The 19,057-nt window shown below is 40.0% G+C and overlaps 1 protein-coding gene and 1 non-coding gene across 3 annotated transcripts in view; both read right to left on the bottom strand.

Annotated features, from left to right (window-relative positions):
- Positions 1-179: 179 nt before the first annotated feature.
- The window catches only part of CKAP5 (cytoskeleton associated protein 5), a 42,426-nt gene continuing 23,548 nt past the window's right edge, over positions 180-19,057 (bottom strand). The window contains exons 24-43 of one of the 2 annotated variants that reach the window (XM_074149696.1): positions 18,841-19,035; positions 18,055-18,190; positions 17,184-17,272; positions 15,848-15,973; positions 15,011-15,160; positions 14,419-14,622; positions 13,731-13,866; positions 12,717-12,910; positions 11,154-11,326; positions 9,811-9,984; positions 9,251-9,371; positions 8,382-8,561; positions 7,732-7,919; positions 7,257-7,332; positions 6,291-6,479; positions 6,059-6,196; positions 5,475-5,558; positions 5,222-5,381; positions 3,449-3,603; positions 180-2,642 (exon numbers count right to left, since the gene is read on the bottom strand). In XM_074149696.1, the coding sequence (XP_074005797.1) occupies positions 2,388-2,642; positions 3,449-3,603; positions 5,222-5,381; positions 5,475-5,558; positions 6,059-6,196; positions 6,291-6,479; positions 7,257-7,332; positions 7,732-7,919; positions 8,382-8,561; positions 9,251-9,371; positions 9,811-9,984; positions 11,154-11,326; positions 12,717-12,910; positions 13,731-13,866; positions 14,419-14,622; positions 15,011-15,160; positions 15,848-15,973; positions 17,184-17,272; positions 18,055-18,190; positions 18,841-19,035 (3,123 nt within the window). In that variant the 3' untranslated portion in view covers positions 180-2,387. The remainder of the gene's footprint in view (positions 2,643-3,448; positions 3,604-5,221; positions 5,382-5,474; positions 5,559-6,058; positions 6,197-6,290; positions 6,480-7,256; positions 7,333-7,731; positions 7,920-8,381; positions 8,562-9,250; positions 9,372-9,810; positions 9,985-11,153; positions 11,327-12,716; positions 12,911-13,730; positions 13,867-14,418; positions 14,623-15,010; positions 15,161-15,847; positions 15,974-17,183; positions 17,273-18,054; positions 18,191-18,840; positions 19,036-19,057) is intronic. The other variant, XM_074149697.1, reaches the window with a different exon arrangement.
- Positions 9,093-9,201, bottom strand: LOC141466264 (small nucleolar RNA SNORD67). Its single transcript, XR_012463300.1, has one exon. It is a non-coding gene; the product is annotated as a small nucleolar RNA SNORD67 (small nucleolar RNA).

The raw sequence follows: 19,057 nt of genomic DNA, 5'->3' as shown, positions 1-19,057 counted from the left end.
TCGAACACGGAAAATGTTTGGCCCTTCTCATGTCTTAATTTTTAGCCTCACCCTTTCACTGCTATCTAATAATCTGTGAGAAATTCCATCTCTAAGAGGGTAACCAGGACCATACAGTTTCTGGAGTAAGTCACTGTTAATACTGACTTGTTACAAACAATACAGAGGAATCATTTTTAAAATTCAGTTTAATGTTATTTAAATATTGTCTGGGCTAAAGATTAGGCTTTATTAATTTATGTGCACAAGTTTTAGTTCAGAACTCCCAGGATATCGAGTCCAACCAAACACTACAGAGACACAGGGCAAAAACTCATTCATAGTAAGCAACTAGATGTTCTGTTACTCAATTAGTCCTGTACTTCACTTCCAATTCAGCTTCACATTTAAAATAGTTGTATGCAGGTTTGCAGGCATTGCTGTTTTAACATCCTGAGCTAATTAACAAATAGCTTTTCAGAACATCTGCTGGACATGGTGAAGGAACATGTGGATTAATGTAAATGTCTGTACTTTTCAGAAAGCAGCTAGTAATTGAGAGGTAGTGGCAGTAAATCTAGTTCCACTCAACACAAACCATTCTACAAACAGCCCCAGTTTAAGTGCGTAAAACCTCAGCACTTACCAATAAGGGCAAAACCTCCGCCTGTCCTACAGCTGTGTCCCACAAGAAACTGCATGCCCGCTTCAGGTTAGGAGAGACTGCGACTACGAAATGGAGGTGGTGGAGCAACGCATCGCATCATGTCAATTAACACAGGATGGAGAACGCTCGCAAGTCACCTGCTGTCACAGTGTACAAACTCACCATAAGCGCCAAGCAGCATTATTGTCAACTGCAACCCCAGCCCGGGGGTCCTGTAAAGGGAAGATTTCAGCCGTTTGTGGAAGCTCTGGCAGAGATCTGATGTACAGGTGCTAATTTAAAGCCACATTTTTACTGTCATCAGGCAAGATAGTTTCAGTTAACAGCCCTAATGCAGAGACTGCTGGTCCACAGAGCAAACAACAAAAGCAGCAGTTACATGGAACAGATTAAAATCTAGAGCAGAAGTGTGCTATTTTAACCCTGCCTGTCCCAACTCTTCAATAACGGTGTTCTAGCTATGGAACAGATGTGCAATTTATGCCTTACAACCAGCTCTCACACAGAAGTGCAGTAGTGAGGTGAACACACACCACCTCCCCAGAGATAAAAAAAAGCTAGAAAGGCCACACATTATTTTTCTTAATCTTCATCCTTGTAGCTTCTGGAAAAGGCTAATCAAAAAGACACCCTTGCAAAAAAAAAAAAAAAAAAAAAGAAAAAAAATAGCAGTGGCTACAGCCTTCTCAGACTAGCTCTTCCAGACGTCTTAGTTATACAAAACAGTGGAGTTTGCTGACATCAGATGTTTAAAAGCAAAAGGAATGTAGTGATGAGGTCCCCCTGCGCTTGAAAACTGCATGAGGAAGACTGCTTAACCAAGTGAGTTCAGATAAATGAGTCCACTGACTGTACATCACTGCTAATCTATTCCGTATCAACAGTAGCAGCCGCCTTCCAAGAAAGCATTTGTACACAGATGGGACTAGGCTTCAACTGGGGAGAAGCAGCACAAGGACTAGATAATTTAAAATAAACATTTCAGCAAAACTGAATCTCAACTTACTCTTAAGTTATGGAAGCATATTCCAAAACAAAAAAGGAAAAGCAACTACAGGAAAAATGCACTACTGCTCATAGACATACGAGTGCAAAGTCTCAGGACTGCACCAACAGATAGTGTATATGCACTCATCTTCCCTATAATACAGCCAAACGCCAAGGTTCATGTCAAGAATAGCTTAGTTCCATTCCTAGATGCCCAGTCACTAACATTCAGAAATAGAGAGTGTCTTCTCTAACCAGCAGTCACTGCTGTTCCTACAGAGGCTGGTATAGTTAATGCAAACTTTATTTACAAAAGACACTTAAATTAGTTACTTCATGCCATGTGTCCATACAGAATCAACAGTTCAAGGATTACATGGAGAAGAATTCACAAAATTAAAAGTGATATCACTAAAGATCTTCTAAGACTTAAGAACTAGGAAAAGATCTTAAAGACAATTTTACAAATAAAAAAACAAGTTATGAGAAACTAGTCTGAGCAAGAGGATGGTTGTTTACAGGTCTGTACACTAAACTAATACACAGACAGCCTTCTATTGTCAAAGAGACGCTCACTGAGAAGCAGAGTATGTACAAATACTTGTGCCACAATGACTCAACCCCCCAAAATCCACTGTATTATACATAAACCAGTTTGTATACATTAGGCCTAAATGAGGCCATTTAACTATGAAGACTTCTAGTTTAGTAAACTAAAGCTGAAGACAGCCCAAGCAGTGATTCTCTTGCATTTTTATTTGCGACTGCTTTTTATTCTCTCCAATCTTTTTTTCAAGTCATCAATATTAGCTGCTGCAGAAGATGGTGAAGCCAGAGTAGTTCCAAGGCCAGAGGAATGAGTCTGATTGGAGTCCAGGTCCAGATGTTGGTACTGCTCCCGTGACTCACGGAGCTGGGAGAGCTTACTGTGAAGCATATCTGTAGAAGATGCAACTGTAGGGACTGCTGGTTTAGAGAGCAGAGATGTCACAGGTGGTCTGTCTTCCTGCTACAGTGGAGGAAAGCGTAATGTTAAGACAGATAGTGGCAAAAAACCATGGAAGAAGTACATACCATGATCAATGGCTTTTCTCTTCACAAGGAACACTAAAAGCAGAGGAAAGGGAAGGAGCAATACAACACAAGTGATCTGGAGCGATAGAGTCTGACGCCAAAGTCAGAACCATGCAGAGCTAACTACAATACTCAGTTCCTATCACTTAAGTAGTTCATGTTTAGCTTGATGACAGTAGGGACACAAAGGAACTACAGTCTTTAAAGATCAAGAATTCACAGCTGACCCGTGTTTTACTGAGATGGCCTGCTGCAGTCTTGAACACCCTGAATTCTAACACCACAAGATGCAAGCCCACGCCTATGCACAGCATCAACAGCCAATGCATTTTCCGCAGGAATGGGGAAACTTGGATTGATTGGCAAGATTCACCTTGCCCAAAACTTTCAATATCAATTCACTGTTCTTTTACTACTCTTCAGAGAAGAGTAGTAAAAGTTATTTGAACCTTTCTGAGACTCAACTACATGGCAAAGGACGATACAAAACTGCAGAGCTGTAGAAACAACCTGCACGTACCACAGTGCTGCAAACAGGGTGGACTGAAACATAAGCCTGCTTAGCCAAGTAGTGAGTTTAAAGGCATCTATACCAGGCATGGTAACATGCATCAAATAACTAGGACATGCAGTATAATGAACGTTCAACAAGTCTGATTGGAATCTGCTTTTGGCGCTAAAGAACAAAGTACAAAAGAAATGCCTCCCCCGGGGATTTACAAGTGTTGTCAAGTACAATACCTTTGCGTTGTCAAGGCCACAACGTTGCCTGAGAATTTTTAATCTTTCCAAGTAAACCGAAGGCCCCACTTCCTCCCCATTTGTGTTTCCTATAGATGAAGACACAGTGTGGGTAGAAGCAGGAACACACGTTCCTTCTATCTGAGAAGAAATTCCTGGAGGATGAGGGGAAGGGGCAAAGAATGAAAAAAAAAAAAAAAGATTAAAAGCATTTTAAGAGTGTAAGTCTAGTCAGTTACTTGAAATAAGATGCAATGGATGAAGCATCAACCAAGCTATAAACTAATAAGCTATTTGCATTTGCTAATTTAGGTATATCAGTCCTTTAATTTCCTTGCAAGAGTGACAATTGAAAACCAAGAAAAGCAATCGAGATGTTTAAGAAGTGGCAATAGAGCAGCTCCAGAAGTAGTGCTGAGGCTGACAGCTGGAGACGACTGTGGGAGGAAGATGCTGATGCGCATCAGCAATAAACGTGATGTCCAACAGAGAGAACTCAGCAATTGGAAGGATAGGAAACATTTGGAGTCTTCTGTCTTTTTCTAAGTTCAGTAGTACTGCCAGGCAGACCACACCACTGATTTTAGCCCTTCTTTACCTCTTCTTCAGGTTACTTAAAGCTGGCTTCTTCCAATTCAATCTGAAACAGTGATTTCTGGAAGGCACGTAGCAAGGTTTTTAAAGCTTCCCTAGCAAAAGGCTGGGAAAGGATTTATATTATGAAAAAAACTTTTCCATTCTGAAATTAATGGCAAGTTCTACGAGTGGGTACGGGGATTTGTTTTCACTAGTATACTGCAAGGGCATTTAAAATAGATAAAGGAGAAAGTAAGGTTAAGCGTTTCTACTTTAGCCTAAATAAAGCACAGTTGCAAGATGAAACAATATCCCTTATTATATCAAGCTATAATAGTTAGGGAGAAAAAAAAGACAAAATTGGGGGACATAAACTCCGTTTTGAAATCTCTAACTGTTGAACTAACATCTCCTGGTTGTACAGACTTTTAGGATGAAAGGTAAAATTTTCTGTCCTACCTACTCATTTAGGAAGTTCTGAAAGAAGCTTACATCCTCTTACCAAAGCAATTTACAATACAGGGATAGGAGAAGGAGCAGTAGTAGAATAAAAGGCTAACTCTCACAGGACACTGTGAAGTGTGAAACAAGTGAAATTTAAAAGGTAATTTTGCCAGACTGTGTATCAGTTTTTACTGTTGGCTAACCACTTGTCACATTCCCTCCCTAATACTGCATTAACTACTCATTTGTGCTTACCTGCCATGAAATTACTTCCTTTTGTGTTTTACAGTAGTTTATTCAATTAAAAAGCTTATTGGAAATTGTGATTTACCACAAAGACTACTAGAGAAACAGATCAAGTTATTTAAAACAAACTTTTCAATTCCACAATAAACAATATCAAAAACCCTCCTATACCGTTTTAGTAACCAAAAAGTAAAACAAAAACCTGCCAGCTGCTGCTGTTATAAACCAACTGATACTTTGCAGAAACAATTCTTGACACCAGAGACGTGAAGCATAGGCTAATGTTCACACTACTGTGACAATAGTTATAACATCTTTTTTGTAAACAAAGAACACATACTCCCTGCAAACGGTGCCTCACAAAGCAACACAAGTGCCAAGAAAATATGTGACTCGCTTTGGAAATCCATAAACATCTGCACATATTAGTTTCTACCAAGTGATATGTAACTGCTCTCCTCATATCTCTGCTTCTCATAAACCAAAGAGCTTTGCTATAACGCTTACCTGTAGAACCAGCAATGCTTCCTTTCCCCTCCCGTTCTGTTTCTATCAGCCGGAGGCCTCTTTCCACATAGCTCTGGAAGAACTGAGAGGAGTTTTTCAGGAAGGGCTCAATGTCTGCATCAGAATATTTCTTTTTGTATTCATACAGCTCTGCCAGACCCTGGGAGGGAAGAGTTCCTGTGCATTACTAGAACTGCTGCATACACCATTCTAATGTATCATGCCTTGTTCCTTACAGGAAGGGAGCACTTACCTCCTTAGTGTTCTCCTTGGAGCCAATTTTCTTAAATATTTCTGCCAAAATATCGCTAACTTTGGCCTTCGAAGCCTTTTCTTCCTAAATTAATAAATAAATAAAGGGAGATTTCTAAAACAAAGTGAATAAAAATGAAGGAAGTTAGACAAATGTAGAGTGGCCTCAGACCTTCTAGCTGGATAGAGCTTCCAAGATGAAGAAAATCTTGAAGCAAGTAGGGTTTTACACAGCCACTTGTTTACACAGAATGAGAGTAAGGACACCATCGAGCTGTAGGACTCCTGAGAAGCCAGTGTTTAAAACCTCTTTTGGGTATGGTTAACTTTTAGTAGAGCAAATGCAGTAGCGTGCAGCATAAAACCTGCGCTGCACACCTGAATGTCCTGGAGAGCACTTCATTCTGGAGTACTCAGAGAATATTCAAGTAGCAACAGAAACACACTTCAAGCTCCCAAAACAGCCATAAATAAAAGTAAAACTAGAAGAGCATTTCCAACACTAGCTGCCTGGAAAGGCAATTACTACTTCATGTTCCACAGTCACAAAATTAATATGTAAACCAACATATTTACATTACTTACTATGCAAGAAGCCCCTTTTTCTGTATCCTTATCAGATTTGCTTCCACTCTGGTCCATGGAGTATTTCAGTATCCTATACAAGTAAGCCTCCAGGTCTGACTCATTTTTGTTCTCTATCATTGTTAAATGATCCAAGATCTAAAAAGAAAAAAAAAAAGAAAAGATGACGGAAGCGCTGTAGGGATTACATGAACATCCAATTTAAAAGTACATGACTAGTGACTGCTCTAACCTTGGGCCCTTTCAGCTTGCACAGGGAGTGAAGCAGGGTCTTCAGTGTCCTCATAGGAACCCAGTTCTTACATTGCTTCAGCTTCTCTTTGGGAAAGGCCTTCAAGAAAATGTGGACATCCAGTAGAATCCGATCCAGATTGATGCTATTAACGGTTTCCGGAAGAACACGCACCATTCTCCACAGACACTGGAACGAGAGGTTGACTTAAAGCAAGACAACTCAAGGAACAAGCATTGGATTATATAAGGAGAGATGACACAAAACCATCACTGAGCCATTTCACTCTGCTACCACATGCAAGCACATGCTGTGTTTGTTCAAGTTACACCTGCACTGGTACACGCTTTCTCCTTGTAACTGGCTGTGCTGTATCCAGGTCCTTCTTTAGAGCTGATGCATTAAAAGTAGTGCTGACTTCTCTACCAATAACAGGAGACTGAATCCTTTGTGTGAAGGAGTTCCAGCAGATAGGGCATATATGCTATGTATGCTCACACACAGCACAAGGTCTTTAGGTTTAACCTCGTTAAGAACGCCTAACCTGTCTCTAAATCATGCAAGTTACAAACCAGCGTCATATTATAAAAAAAGATTGCACTGATGCTTTAAACGCAGAGATTTGCATATTCACTCTGCCTGTCCTTAGAGATGACAAAATACAAGCCAGCTCCAGCCTGGATGGCACAGTGCTGTGCCTCAGCAAATAAGCTACACACTCTGTAGGGCACTCGTATTAGCACACACAAGCTTCTGTAAACTATTAGCAGGTGTTAAGCTCCCTCCTGGCAAACACGAAGTCACTATATGTAACATCTAATTATAAGATTATAATTTTGTAAGAGTTATGAGAAACATATCAAGTTGTGGTCACCAATTACTTTCTATTTTTTAAATATATCTGTTCTTTCAGCTGAGTTGCTTTGGATAAACCAAGTAAGTTTAAAACCTCTACTACAGGCTCACCTTCATGACAAGTTCTGAAAACTTAGGAGAGCTGGCTGTTGCTAGCAGACTGTCTTGAAGCAAAACAAGCAGAGCACTAGAAGGAATAAGTTTATAATAGTTACACAGGAAACGTACTACACACACACACACAAAAAAAAAAGATGCTAACTCCCTGCAGGATACCACACCAGAGACTGGGGTTAGTCCAGCCATTTATGTCATGTGGTATAATAGCTCGCTCTTCTCAGTGTACGACAAGAGTTTCAGAGGCAATCTGCCGAACTACAAAGCATACAGAATCTTACTAAGCTGGTTCTTCAGCCTGCCTCCAGTCAAATTCTGATCACCACTGACCATCAGCCATAATTCTTCATTAGCCAGCTGAATGACCCTACAGACCTTGCTTACAGAACGACTAAAACAACCTTAGCTGCTCAAGTAACACACAGAACAGGTGAAGAGAAGTAGTTATTGTGCAATTTTTATTATATACCTCAACATGTTGGTCTGGTCAGACTTTTCCAGAACTTTCAGTACCAAGAGGTTCACTGATCGGATGACCTGCACACCCTTGTCAAGGTCTTCAACCCGAGAATCCAGCAGTAATGTAATAAGACCGTGCATTAGGTCCTTCAGCACACCGGTGGAGGCCTCTCGAGCCAGACTCTCTATCTGAAATAGCTACAAATTGAAGACAATATCATAAGCTTCCCCTGCACGAAGTGCTTTAATATAGCAATTTCTCTAGACTACACTGTCAAACCATTTGACATCCCCACCCCCAAAAAACAAAAATGCAACTAGGAAGGAAGTTATTTCTACTGTAACTTCTGGAAATACTTAGGCTACCAACTAAGCACTCAAAAGTAAGGAATATTAAAACAGAGCTCAATAAAAATATTAGAGTGGCTGTATTTTGTAGAAACAACAAATAGAACTTCTTCCCTTCTCCAATTTCTCATTCCCCACTCCCTCTCAAAAGGTGCATTTGCAAGCAAACAATTAGCAACAAAGCTTCATAACTAAGACTCAACAGTAAGGTAGCCCCGGTACAGGTCAAGTATGGACAGACATTCCGTTCTCTTTCAGCTTCTGCACAGAAATCATTTGCTCTTCACCTTAACTTTTAGGTCAAAGCCTTACCGTGATCATGCTCCCAATAATACAGCTGTAAAGTCTGACTATCTCATCTTTGTCTAGCTTCTCATCTGCCATGTGCGTGTTGTAGATTAGCCGAAGCTGCATGAAGGTAGCTATTAGGAATTGGTCGATGTGGCCAGACATAACTTCTACTTTGTATTCCTGTCTGAGGACCTCATCAATCTACGATTTAAAAACAAAACAGCCAAGTAAAGTCAACGTAATGCAAACAGTGCAAAGTAACTACAATTTAAAAACCTTTCTATAATAAAGGTCTTGCCCTGACCAACTTATTTGCCAAAGCACGTATATTCCAAGCTTTCACCCGAAATCAACAGCCACAGACTTCTATTCCTAATCCCAATACAACCAATTGATCTTTTAGGGCTGCAATCTTATCCTGTACACAAATGAGAACATGAAATACTGCATTATGGATTCCAGAATTAATAGCTTTAAGAAGTCTTCTGGATAAAATCTTTTTAAGTGGTTAAAGCCACACTAGAAACATGTAAAAGCTACGAGGCAAGACAAATCTTTTGCTGAGGATTGTGAGAACAGTTCACGTTTAAAAGTTAAGCCTCACTGTCTTAATTGGCTTTTTCAAACTTGTAACACAGAGAGTTGACAAAACCAGACACACACTATTTTTTCTTTAGCGCTTCTGTGTTAAGAGTCTATTCTACATCACCCACGTGGAATTTCTATTGCTATTGCGAGTCAGATGGCCCCTGTGCACTTAGTTTTGTCATCAGGGAGATTCTGAGGAGTCCATGTCACCCGACATGATTACTCCACCGCAGTGCAACTCATCACCCTCGCAGACAAATAGTTTAGTATAGTGTGATTAGCTGATACCTTAATTCTCTTACCTGTGCCAGACCCTTGATGCTTGTATTTATATCACCACTGGCTACTTGGGAAATGACAAAGTTGATAGTAGAGGCTATGCTACTGTGCATGTCATCGAAGTGTGGGGACACAGACCGGATTCTAAACAGTTGAAAAAAACAGGATTCATTACTCTTTGGAGAGAGAGCGCTTGAATTCACACTGAACTGCTATATTTCAATGACTGTTTAGAGACAAGGAAAAGGATTTCATTCTTCATGGGGGATGCTCAAAGAAGGAATCATTCCTTTTAACATAGCTATTGTACTACTTGATGCATTTACAAACTCAAGATCCTTTCACTATTAAAAAAAAACAACACAACATAAGCAGAACTCAGGTCTTTCATTAGAAATAACTGCTCCCCAGATTCCAGAACAGTACAACAGACTGTCGCTTTGACATCTCTCTTGAAATTAGCTGACACTACCTTCTTGTGTAAACAAGCCTGAATGTAGAAAATAGCATGGTCAATTCAGCTTCCCAAATTACTTTTTAAGCAGCCCTATTGGTTTCACTTAGGAGTTAAAATTAGACTCACTTGGGCTCAGGAATCAATACTGGCTCAAAGATGTCATCTAGTTTGTGCTGTACAAGTGCTGGCATCTCACATCTGACAGCACCATTGTCATTTTCAATTTCATCAAGATCCAGCTGAAATTCCCGTGGAACTGTATGCGCGGTCTCAGAGTGACTGCCCATGTTGCGATTTTGGCTACAGAAACCAGGAGAGAAGTGTTTATTACATATACACACACAAGAGGCAAGAGTACTAGCACTAGCATCCACTGGTAGCCCTAAAGCTCTCATCATAGAATAGCACAGATTTTCGAGTTCTGATTTTATTCAAGCCCCCTAATAATCCCCTTTGTCCTTCCCCTAGCTATCAGCAAAACAAGCTTTTATAGGCCAGAAGAGCAGCTGCTAATTATCTGCCTTCCCAATTTGTCTTATAACCCACCGTGAGACCCTCCCCCCAGCATTGACTGGTATGCACTGGTTCATTCTGAGAGATATCTAGCACAGTTTAAAGTAGCATTAACGGAATATAGCATTAAAAGTTCATGAGTGATTTTTTTTTTTTTTTTAAATGATGGCGAGGATGCGGATGTACTTCGCAACCCTGCAAGCTCATCTGAACCTAGGGCTCCCAGCATCTCACATGACTTGTGCTGTGTATTAGCTTTTTCAAAGAAATGTTCTAATGCACAATTATCAGTAGGGACTTTTATTCCAAGATAATGAGCAGGTGGCAAGGAACACTGCTTCTGAGCTTTTTGTTTCTGGTACTGTTGCCCCAGGCTCTACGATTCACACATGCTCACCCAGTTCTGTGCTGTATGTCTGCCCTAAGAAGTAAAGAACAGGGTCCAATCAACATCACGTTTCATGTAATACATAGGAAGTTCTCCCAATATTTTTAACAGCTGCCTAATGTGGAAGTGCCATGCCTGCCTGCAGTTTGATCTGTAGTCACCTTGGCAGAAACATGTATTTTTGGTGTCTTTCTTTTCCTTAAGTCAGAGACCTATAAGTAACCTAGAACTGGCCACAGCAAACCTGTCACCCTCCGGAAGGGATGACCAGGATAGAAACTGAAAAATACAAGAGCCTTGCTACCAAGGAGTTAGTGGGCAGTACTTACATCCTATAAGTGCGATACATAATTCTGTCCATGGAGAAGCAGTGAAAAAAGGCACAAGACCATTTAGAAAGATTTCAAGACAGACAAGACAACAAAAGTTTCAGACATTTTGTTTTACATTATTTGGCCAATTTTCACAACATGCAAAGATGGTGATAGAAGAACTAAAATAACGTCGCCACACATGATATTGGCACATGAACTATGCGGGTTTCAGACCGTAATTTATCATTACATACTTGAGTTTGGAGGACATGTCCTCAGCTGGTCCCTTCCGCAGCATGCTAGCATTAGCGCTGATGTTTTGAGTACGCTGAGGTTTCTCCTCCACCTGTCTCACTGGAGCGGCAGACGGTCTCTTGGCTGACCGTTTTATTCTTTCCTCTAGCATGCTCATGTCTTTATCAGAAAGCTGTAACACACAACACTTCCACTCAATTTGAGTTGTTTGGATTTTAGAAGTCTTGGTTCACCCACAGGAGATATAACACTTATTACTGCAGACTGAAGCTCTCCAATACCACGGGTAGGAACTATTGATACTACCATCTAGCAGCCATCTAATAGGGCCACTCTGGACTGGTAAATGCTACTTCAGGAGCTAATTAACCCATATTGACAAACTGTAGTACTGAATACAGCCTATATAATTTCCAAGAAACAACTCATCGTGAATTTAAACTATGGTACTATCCATGTGTTTCTAACTGTTGCTGGTGTTGTTGCAAAACCACAAACAAAAAATCCCCACCTAACATGTCATACCCCCTATTAGGAGCCCACGGACCCTGCCACAGAAGCCAAGGTCCTTCTAACAGTTGACCCATAATTCACCCTGAACGCAAGGTAAGCCAATTGGAAAAACTCCAACTCGTGGAGAGAAAAGAATCACGTTTATCTGCTTACCTACAGGACTGAAGGTTACCAATACCTACATCTGAACAAAAGCAGCCATGACAGTTTTGTGGAAGTTCTCTCCAGCATCTCTACAATTTTGAAACCTTCCTGAAAAGCCATGCATTTTGGGACTAGATAGACCATACTGAAGTTCAGAAAGCTGTGGTTAAAAGGGACTGAATGGCTCAGGTGTTACAGTTCCTTTCTTAGTCCATTTGCTTTTGGATTTTCAAGCTTATGCAACACTGAGGAGGGGGGAGATTTCACTCTGAACAATAGTTAAGATGGGAATCTAAAATGTTAATGAAAATGCAACGTTAACGTGACTCTTATTTTCTGTGGTAACCATCTCAATAAGAATTAAATGTCAACATTTCAGAAGCTTGAAAAGGAAAAAAAAAAAAAAAAAAAACAACAGCCAGCCTTGCTTCCCTGCTCATTGCACTCTATAAAATATCCCTCCAATAGCTTGTATGTACTTTGGCATATAATACAACACAAAAAATTAGTCCAGGCATTAACATACCTATCATACTCCGGTCAGTTTAAGGGCTGCTAGAAACACTACCAAGAAGTAACCTAAATATCATTATAAATCACAAGTGTTACTTGTACAGTTGACTATAATTCAAGTTACTCTTTATAAACAATTGAATTCCCATGGAAGCCAGCACTTTGCTCATTTCTTCCAATTTAGTTTTTCATTCATGAACACACAGGTTATAGATCCCACAGTCTGGAATCAACCAACTAACTTTTAGAGGATCTATGGTGTAGCGAGTTATTTTCAACATTAAAAATGCTCTTGACACCAATCATGAGGAAAATCATGATAAACCCCTACAAAAGTGTAAGGATTTGAGAAAAAAAAAAATTAAGAAAAGCTTATTTCCAGTTTCACTCACATTTCCGATCAGCTTGAACACTTGGTCGCCATGAACATTATAGACAGTGACAATGGTGTTCAGTGCAGCATTGCGCACGGTGTTGTCCCTGTCACCAATATGAGTTGCCATTTCTTTTAAGGCTTTTCCTGGAGTTGGCTGGCACACGTTCATGCCGTACGATTCAACCAGACATCCAAGCTCTTCCAGGCATTCTAAAGGAAGAAAATGACACAGGCACATTCAAGTTTAAAGCTGCTGGGAAAAGAGTCCTCCCAATTTCTGTGCCACTTGCACAACTTTGACATTCGTCTACAGTGAATGTTCATCTCAATGCTGATGACAGATATACTCCAGGTGATTTATGGGATGAATAGTAAACTAAAAGGTTCAGACTGCTTCACGCAGCATTTAAAATCCATAAGTCATTCCTATACCCTTCAAATATTTCCCACTACCATATACAAGCAATGTTACAGTTAACTTCACATCTAGGTAAGTTTAGATGGTTGTGAGCTTGCAACGCTGTATTATGTATATAATTTAACTTTCTGGTTATAGCAGGATGTGACATTCCCAAGGTGACTAGGGAGTTGTTTGAACTACCAACACCACACCGCAAATAATTTCTATAATAAAGTTGAGACTGATGTACAGTGTAGAGACATTTCTTTCAAAAGTCTTGATCAGATTAACTGCTTCCATTAGTCACCTGGACAACAGCACTGTCACTGTTCTCCCCAGTACTGTTTCACTAAGACAACAAGCCTACGCAAGGGAGACTCGTAATCTTAATGCTGATAGCAATTTAACAGATTGCTCATCTTTAGAAGATACAAAGGCACCAAAAATAAAAAGCAAGATGATACTACTTTAAAATCTGATCCTTTAAACACTTAGAAGCATTTGTATAAAATGCTATATATAAGTAAATCTCACATTCCACCAAATGTTACGATGCTGTTTTATTTTGCATGTTGAAAACCCCAATTTCAAGCACTTTGCAATCTCCCAGTTCATTGTGCCATATCCCACCTGCACGCTGTTTTGAGTTTTTGGATTTTGTCCCCTCCATGATGAAAGTGAACATCTTGCTGGCTGGATAGATGAGACACATCCTGTTCAGAATGGCACGTACATCCTTGCGGATGACATCTTTCGGTTCTCCTACCTAGTGGAAAAGTCAAAAACAAAGAAGAGAAGAAATAATATTTTAAATGGTCTCACGATACTGTCCATTACTCTAAATGAAGTTAAGAAAGGCAAAATTATTCTCAATGCCAAAATCCTTTTTGGTAAATGGCTTTTGAAGGCAAATATGCAATATAGAATCATAGAATCACTTAGGTCAGAAAAGGCCCTTAAGATCATAGAATCCAACTGTTAACCTAAGACTACCAAGTTTACCACTAAACCACGTCCCTAAGAGCCATGTCTACCTGTCTTTTAAATACCCCCAGGGATGGTGACTCCACCACTTCTCTGGGCAGCCTGTTCCAATGCTTGACAACCCTTTTGGTTAAAAAATTTCTCCTAATATCCAATCCAAACCTCCCCTGGCACAACGCAAGGCCATCTCCTCTCATCCTATTCACCTGTTACTTGCGAAAAGAGATTTAACACCATTCACAATGTATTTGGAATGAACATATTACAGTGTTTGATGGTATCCTGCTATATTCCTCATGAAAAATAAGGTGAGTTTCTACAGAGTGAACCATACCTTTAGGATAAGGTATGGGATGAAAGAGGATGCTTCATTTTCAGTAAGGTGATACTCTTCTTGACTCAGCAAATTGAAAAGCAACTTAAGGTATTCAAGCGTTTTCATCAAAACACTTGTGTTGGTATCAAAGAACCTCAGGGTAAGCCATTTTAAGATCAGATCCAGGCAGCTGATGACTCCATCTTTTTCACTCTCCAAGTGCTTGAAGTGAAAGAAAAAAAAAAAAGGAGGTTGTGCAAACTGAAACACACTGTTCAAGAAAGAACAGACAATAAGGAAAATCTACACCTGGTAAGATGGTCTACATTTATTGGTTGATTCCTAGAAGCATAAGTACCGACTTTTAACTTTACAGCTTTCTGAGATTCTAAGAGAAGTGAGGAAATTTTCCCTTCTCCCAGGAAATATTAATACCAACTTCATCATTCCTTTGAAAATTATTTCTTATAGACGTTAAGGTTTCAACGTCACAAAACAATGACCCTTGGCTCCTCAGAGAGTTTCTATTTGATTTTAATTCAAGCAGAATCTTTGATAGCAGAGAATAATTCTATACAATTGTCGTCTACTACCACAGATCCAAATTTACCTCAATCATAACAGCCAGTGCTTTGTTGTGGTGCTGAAAGTCTGCATGAAACATCTCATCCTGTAGCCATTTGGCCACGCAACTGGACATCTGAGTTTTTAGCTGCTCGATATATTCGTCACGGGGAGTAGTGAAATTCCACTTCAACACCTGTAAAAGGCAGCATTTGTAACTCAAACCAAGCAATACAGATTCTTCCTGAAAGAATCTGCAAATTGCATCCCTTTTAATTCTGCTTTAGAATTAGTTTTCAAAGTCTTCTCATTATTAACAAGTAATGGCAAAAATTCAATGGTGTTTGCTCACCTTGGCCTACATGGAAGTTTTCTCTATATGGAGTGATTTTCTTTAGATCTTAAAGTAGTTGTTTTTAAGCTATAGATAGACCTATTTACTAGCAAGTTACAGATAACATGCACGTTTTAAGTAACAGATTTCCCTACAGAAGACAAGCTTGATAAGCAGGGCTGTTCAAAATAAATACATTAAAGTATTTACAGTGTATCCTAGAACTCTGAAGCTAGCTGACTGTTTTCAGGTAAAAACTTGGCGATACTTCACAACTGAAGACCATCTCTCGGAAGTTGTAAAAAGGCCTTTGGCTTTCACTGAGAGTGTATAAATGCACAAAATTTGGAAATCAGAAGAGAAACACCACAGTAAATATTGGTGATATTGGTGAAAGTAACTGAAGAACTAGATAATCAGTCCAAGGGATGGACAGAGACTCATACTTTCTTTCACGCCATAGCATGTACAATTCTAAATTAAAAACCAAAAGAATGAGTTAAAGTTACACTCCTTGAAAACTTGTGAATACATTCAGATTTTTCTCACCTTCAGACCTTTCTCATCTTTCATCCTCTGTTCTTTCCCATTTGGGACTATGATGAAAATAGGACCCGATTTATCATCGTCTTCCTTCAAATTAGGCTTGCTTAGCACTTTTTTCCCCTGTACACCCTGAAAAAAGCCAGGTATTAACAGGCAACACAAGACACACATATGCCTCAGTCCTCACAATTGCAAGCATTAGATCCCAGCCAACCTCATGCTGCCTATGTGTACAAGAGCCAGAGAGAAGCTGGAAGAATAATGTTGATTAGATTTTTAAAAGTATGTGCTCTGCTGCTGTGGAAGCAATATCCATGATAGCGTGCACAGTAGTACCCTGTGAAATAGGACACATCGCTCTCAACCAGTGTGCTAGTCACCCACACGCATCCCTACCACCCAGCATGGTACCTGTTTGATAGATTTGCTTTTTGTCAGACTGGTACTGCCTTTACTGAGGGTTGTATTGGCTTTGGACTGGCTGGCATTGCCCTTGGACATACCACTATTAACATCTGACTGCTGTAAATAAGCCACAGAAAAGGCTTTGTTGTTATTAACTCTTAAAGAGATACCATTCCAAACCTTTTAATGCGTTCACAGCAAAGTCATTAATTCTAGCATCACAGTTTTGACAGAACACATCGACTTAGACTAATCTACAACATCCCTCAAGGTTTGTTCCCTTCATTCCTGCAATGAATCTGGACCTACATCATTGGTTCTTCTTACACAACGGAGGCAACAGAACTGTAGAACATTTTGTGTTTGTTTTTTTTTTCCTATTTATACACATAGGATGAACTTTAAACTTCATAGCAAAAAAATTACTGTAACACAAAGCAACAGAAAACCCTAACCACAAATCCAAATGTAATCAGTTCAGATTATTATTATTACGCATTTAAGCATCTTCCTTCCCTTTTTGCACTTGTGATTGAGAACTTTTTACCCTTCATACTGCAAAGGAGAGATTAATTTCTTCTGACACATGCGTTCAAAATTACTGCTCAAAGTATAACGTTGGAACTGCAGTGGTAAGAATGAATTCTCAGCAGCACGAAATCAAGGAGGCTACGCAGATTTAGAATATGGACTGAGCTGCTCACAAGACTGCATTTTTGACAACACAGACTTTAAGAATTAAATGAGTAATGACAAGAGTAGTGTTAAGTAGGTGATAGAGGAACACATGTCATTTCCGAACTCAGGCAAGCATAAAGATTTTCAGTAAAAGCAGTCCTTAGCAAGATCTATACTCTTCTACGTATAATACATTAAACCAGCTACAGCTATTAACTTCATGGAAATTATTTTATACAAAATGAGATCAACATACCTTAGCTTTAGAGGAGGGTCCTCCTGCTTTGGCTTTTTTAGCGTCAGGCTTGGATTCCATGGTATTGGACCCCGAATCTTCAGCAAGTGCTGGAGAAACGAGAGACCATTTCAAACTACCAACAAGCCCGTTTTAGGTCAGCACAGTTTTCCATTCTTAAGACAGAAGAAAAACTGCTCATGGATGCAATACGCTTATCACACAGAGCTCTGAGGATTTTAGATGCGCGAGAAGTTCCTTAAAATCCATGTAGCATACAAAGCTTTCATAATTAAGATCATAATATGTTAGCAAGTTTGTCATTCTCAAAGCAATGTGCGCACACGTATACTGTGTGGGCTAACGTCTAGAGCTGTAGTTGCACCCAGTTTGAGCCGGCAAACTAGCCTCAGCAGAGGGATAAGGCAAGACTGCTTCTTCAAATCACTTTGACTGTCCCCTAATCCCGTTACCCACTCTTGCATCAGCCACACAGTAGCTGGAGCCCCACAGGGAATTACACTGAGGAAACATTCCAGATAAAAATTCATTTGAAAACGTTTTAAAAAGTGTTATGCTAAAATCAGATTAGTATTACCAAACCCACCCTCCCTCTAGTCCACGGGCTTTAGCTTCAACACCAAGCAAATATTTGTGAAGAGCAGCTGACAGATGGTTGTGTGGAAAAGAAAAAGCCTCCTACATTGGAAGTTGACTCAAGTGCAAGTGAGACCAGAACCGCAGAACAACTCACTAGATCACAAGGCTGTGGGTAACCCTAACTATGCTGAATTCTTCTCCTCCTGCTAAATATGTTTCTTCCTCTAGCATGTTAAAAAGTTTTAAAACCCACCCTTTTCTCAGTCATTTCACAGAACGCAAGAGAGGTTACCTGATGCAGGCTGGAATTTGGCTGGAGGTGCTCCACCCACTGCTCTGGAAGATGCTTTAGCAGGAGGAGCTGGTTTGGCTGGCATGTTGGCTTTGGCTTTCTCAAGCATGGCCAGTACCTGGTCTTTGGAAGTTGGCTAGAGAACGGAGTGGGGAGGAAAAAGAATTGAAAAATTTGGAAAGATTAGTGATAACAATTACTAATACACGCCACAGACAAGGAAAGTAACAGTAGTTTGAAACAAACTATTCACTGTTTAGCATGTTCCAGGACCCTTCTCTGAAAACATCAAGATTTCCAGACATTTCTGTTCAGAGATAAAACACCCTTCCATAAACTTTCTTCTGCAAGACCTATAGGAAACGTGAACTAGCATCTGTTCTAGGTGAGCAGTCCTGTGACATTAATGGAGTGTCGTAACAGGGATTCAGCACCCAAGGGTCCATAAGATAGCTTCTAGCAATTTGGAGTATCTCAAAGCATGCGTTCAGAGGCATACAGCTGGACAGCAATTGCTACAGAAGATTTTTTCAGAAGAAAAGCAGAGTGAATAAACATCAGGCTCCTGAAGTGATAAACCTGTGGTGGCTGTAGTCTTCCTGAAGCAGAGAAAGCTTTAACTCACAGCCCCCTGATACTATTTTCAGCCCCTCTGAAAATACTCAATGCAGACAAGCTTATATGACTCAAGACATGAATCTTGAGACAAATCATGAGATTGTGAGTGTGACTTGTTAATATCCACTCCTTCAAGGTCACGTTATCTAATCTTAGTGACAGGAATACCTTCAGCTTGCCGGTGGCTTTCGCCATCTTCTCAAAGCCAAGATGCATCATAAAGAATGGCAGGGCATCCTGTGCCTTCTTACGCACATCCCCATTGCGATCTTCAAGGCAGGAGTACAGGTGAGGCACGCACAAGAGTAAGTCAGAAGGAACAGAACGAAGGGTAGGCAGCTTCTCAGCCAACCAACCAAGAAGCTGAAAGTTTTAAAATAAAAAT

The sequence above is a fragment of the Numenius arquata genome, chromosome 6 (genome assembly GCF_964106895.1).
Source record: "Numenius arquata chromosome 6, bNumArq3.hap1.1, whole genome shotgun sequence".
Lineage (NCBI taxonomy): Eukaryota > Metazoa > Chordata > Aves > Charadriiformes > Scolopacidae > Numenius > Numenius arquata.
The sequence above is the reverse complement of the archived record's forward strand: the minus strand, read 5'-3'. Positions and strand labels throughout refer to the sequence as shown.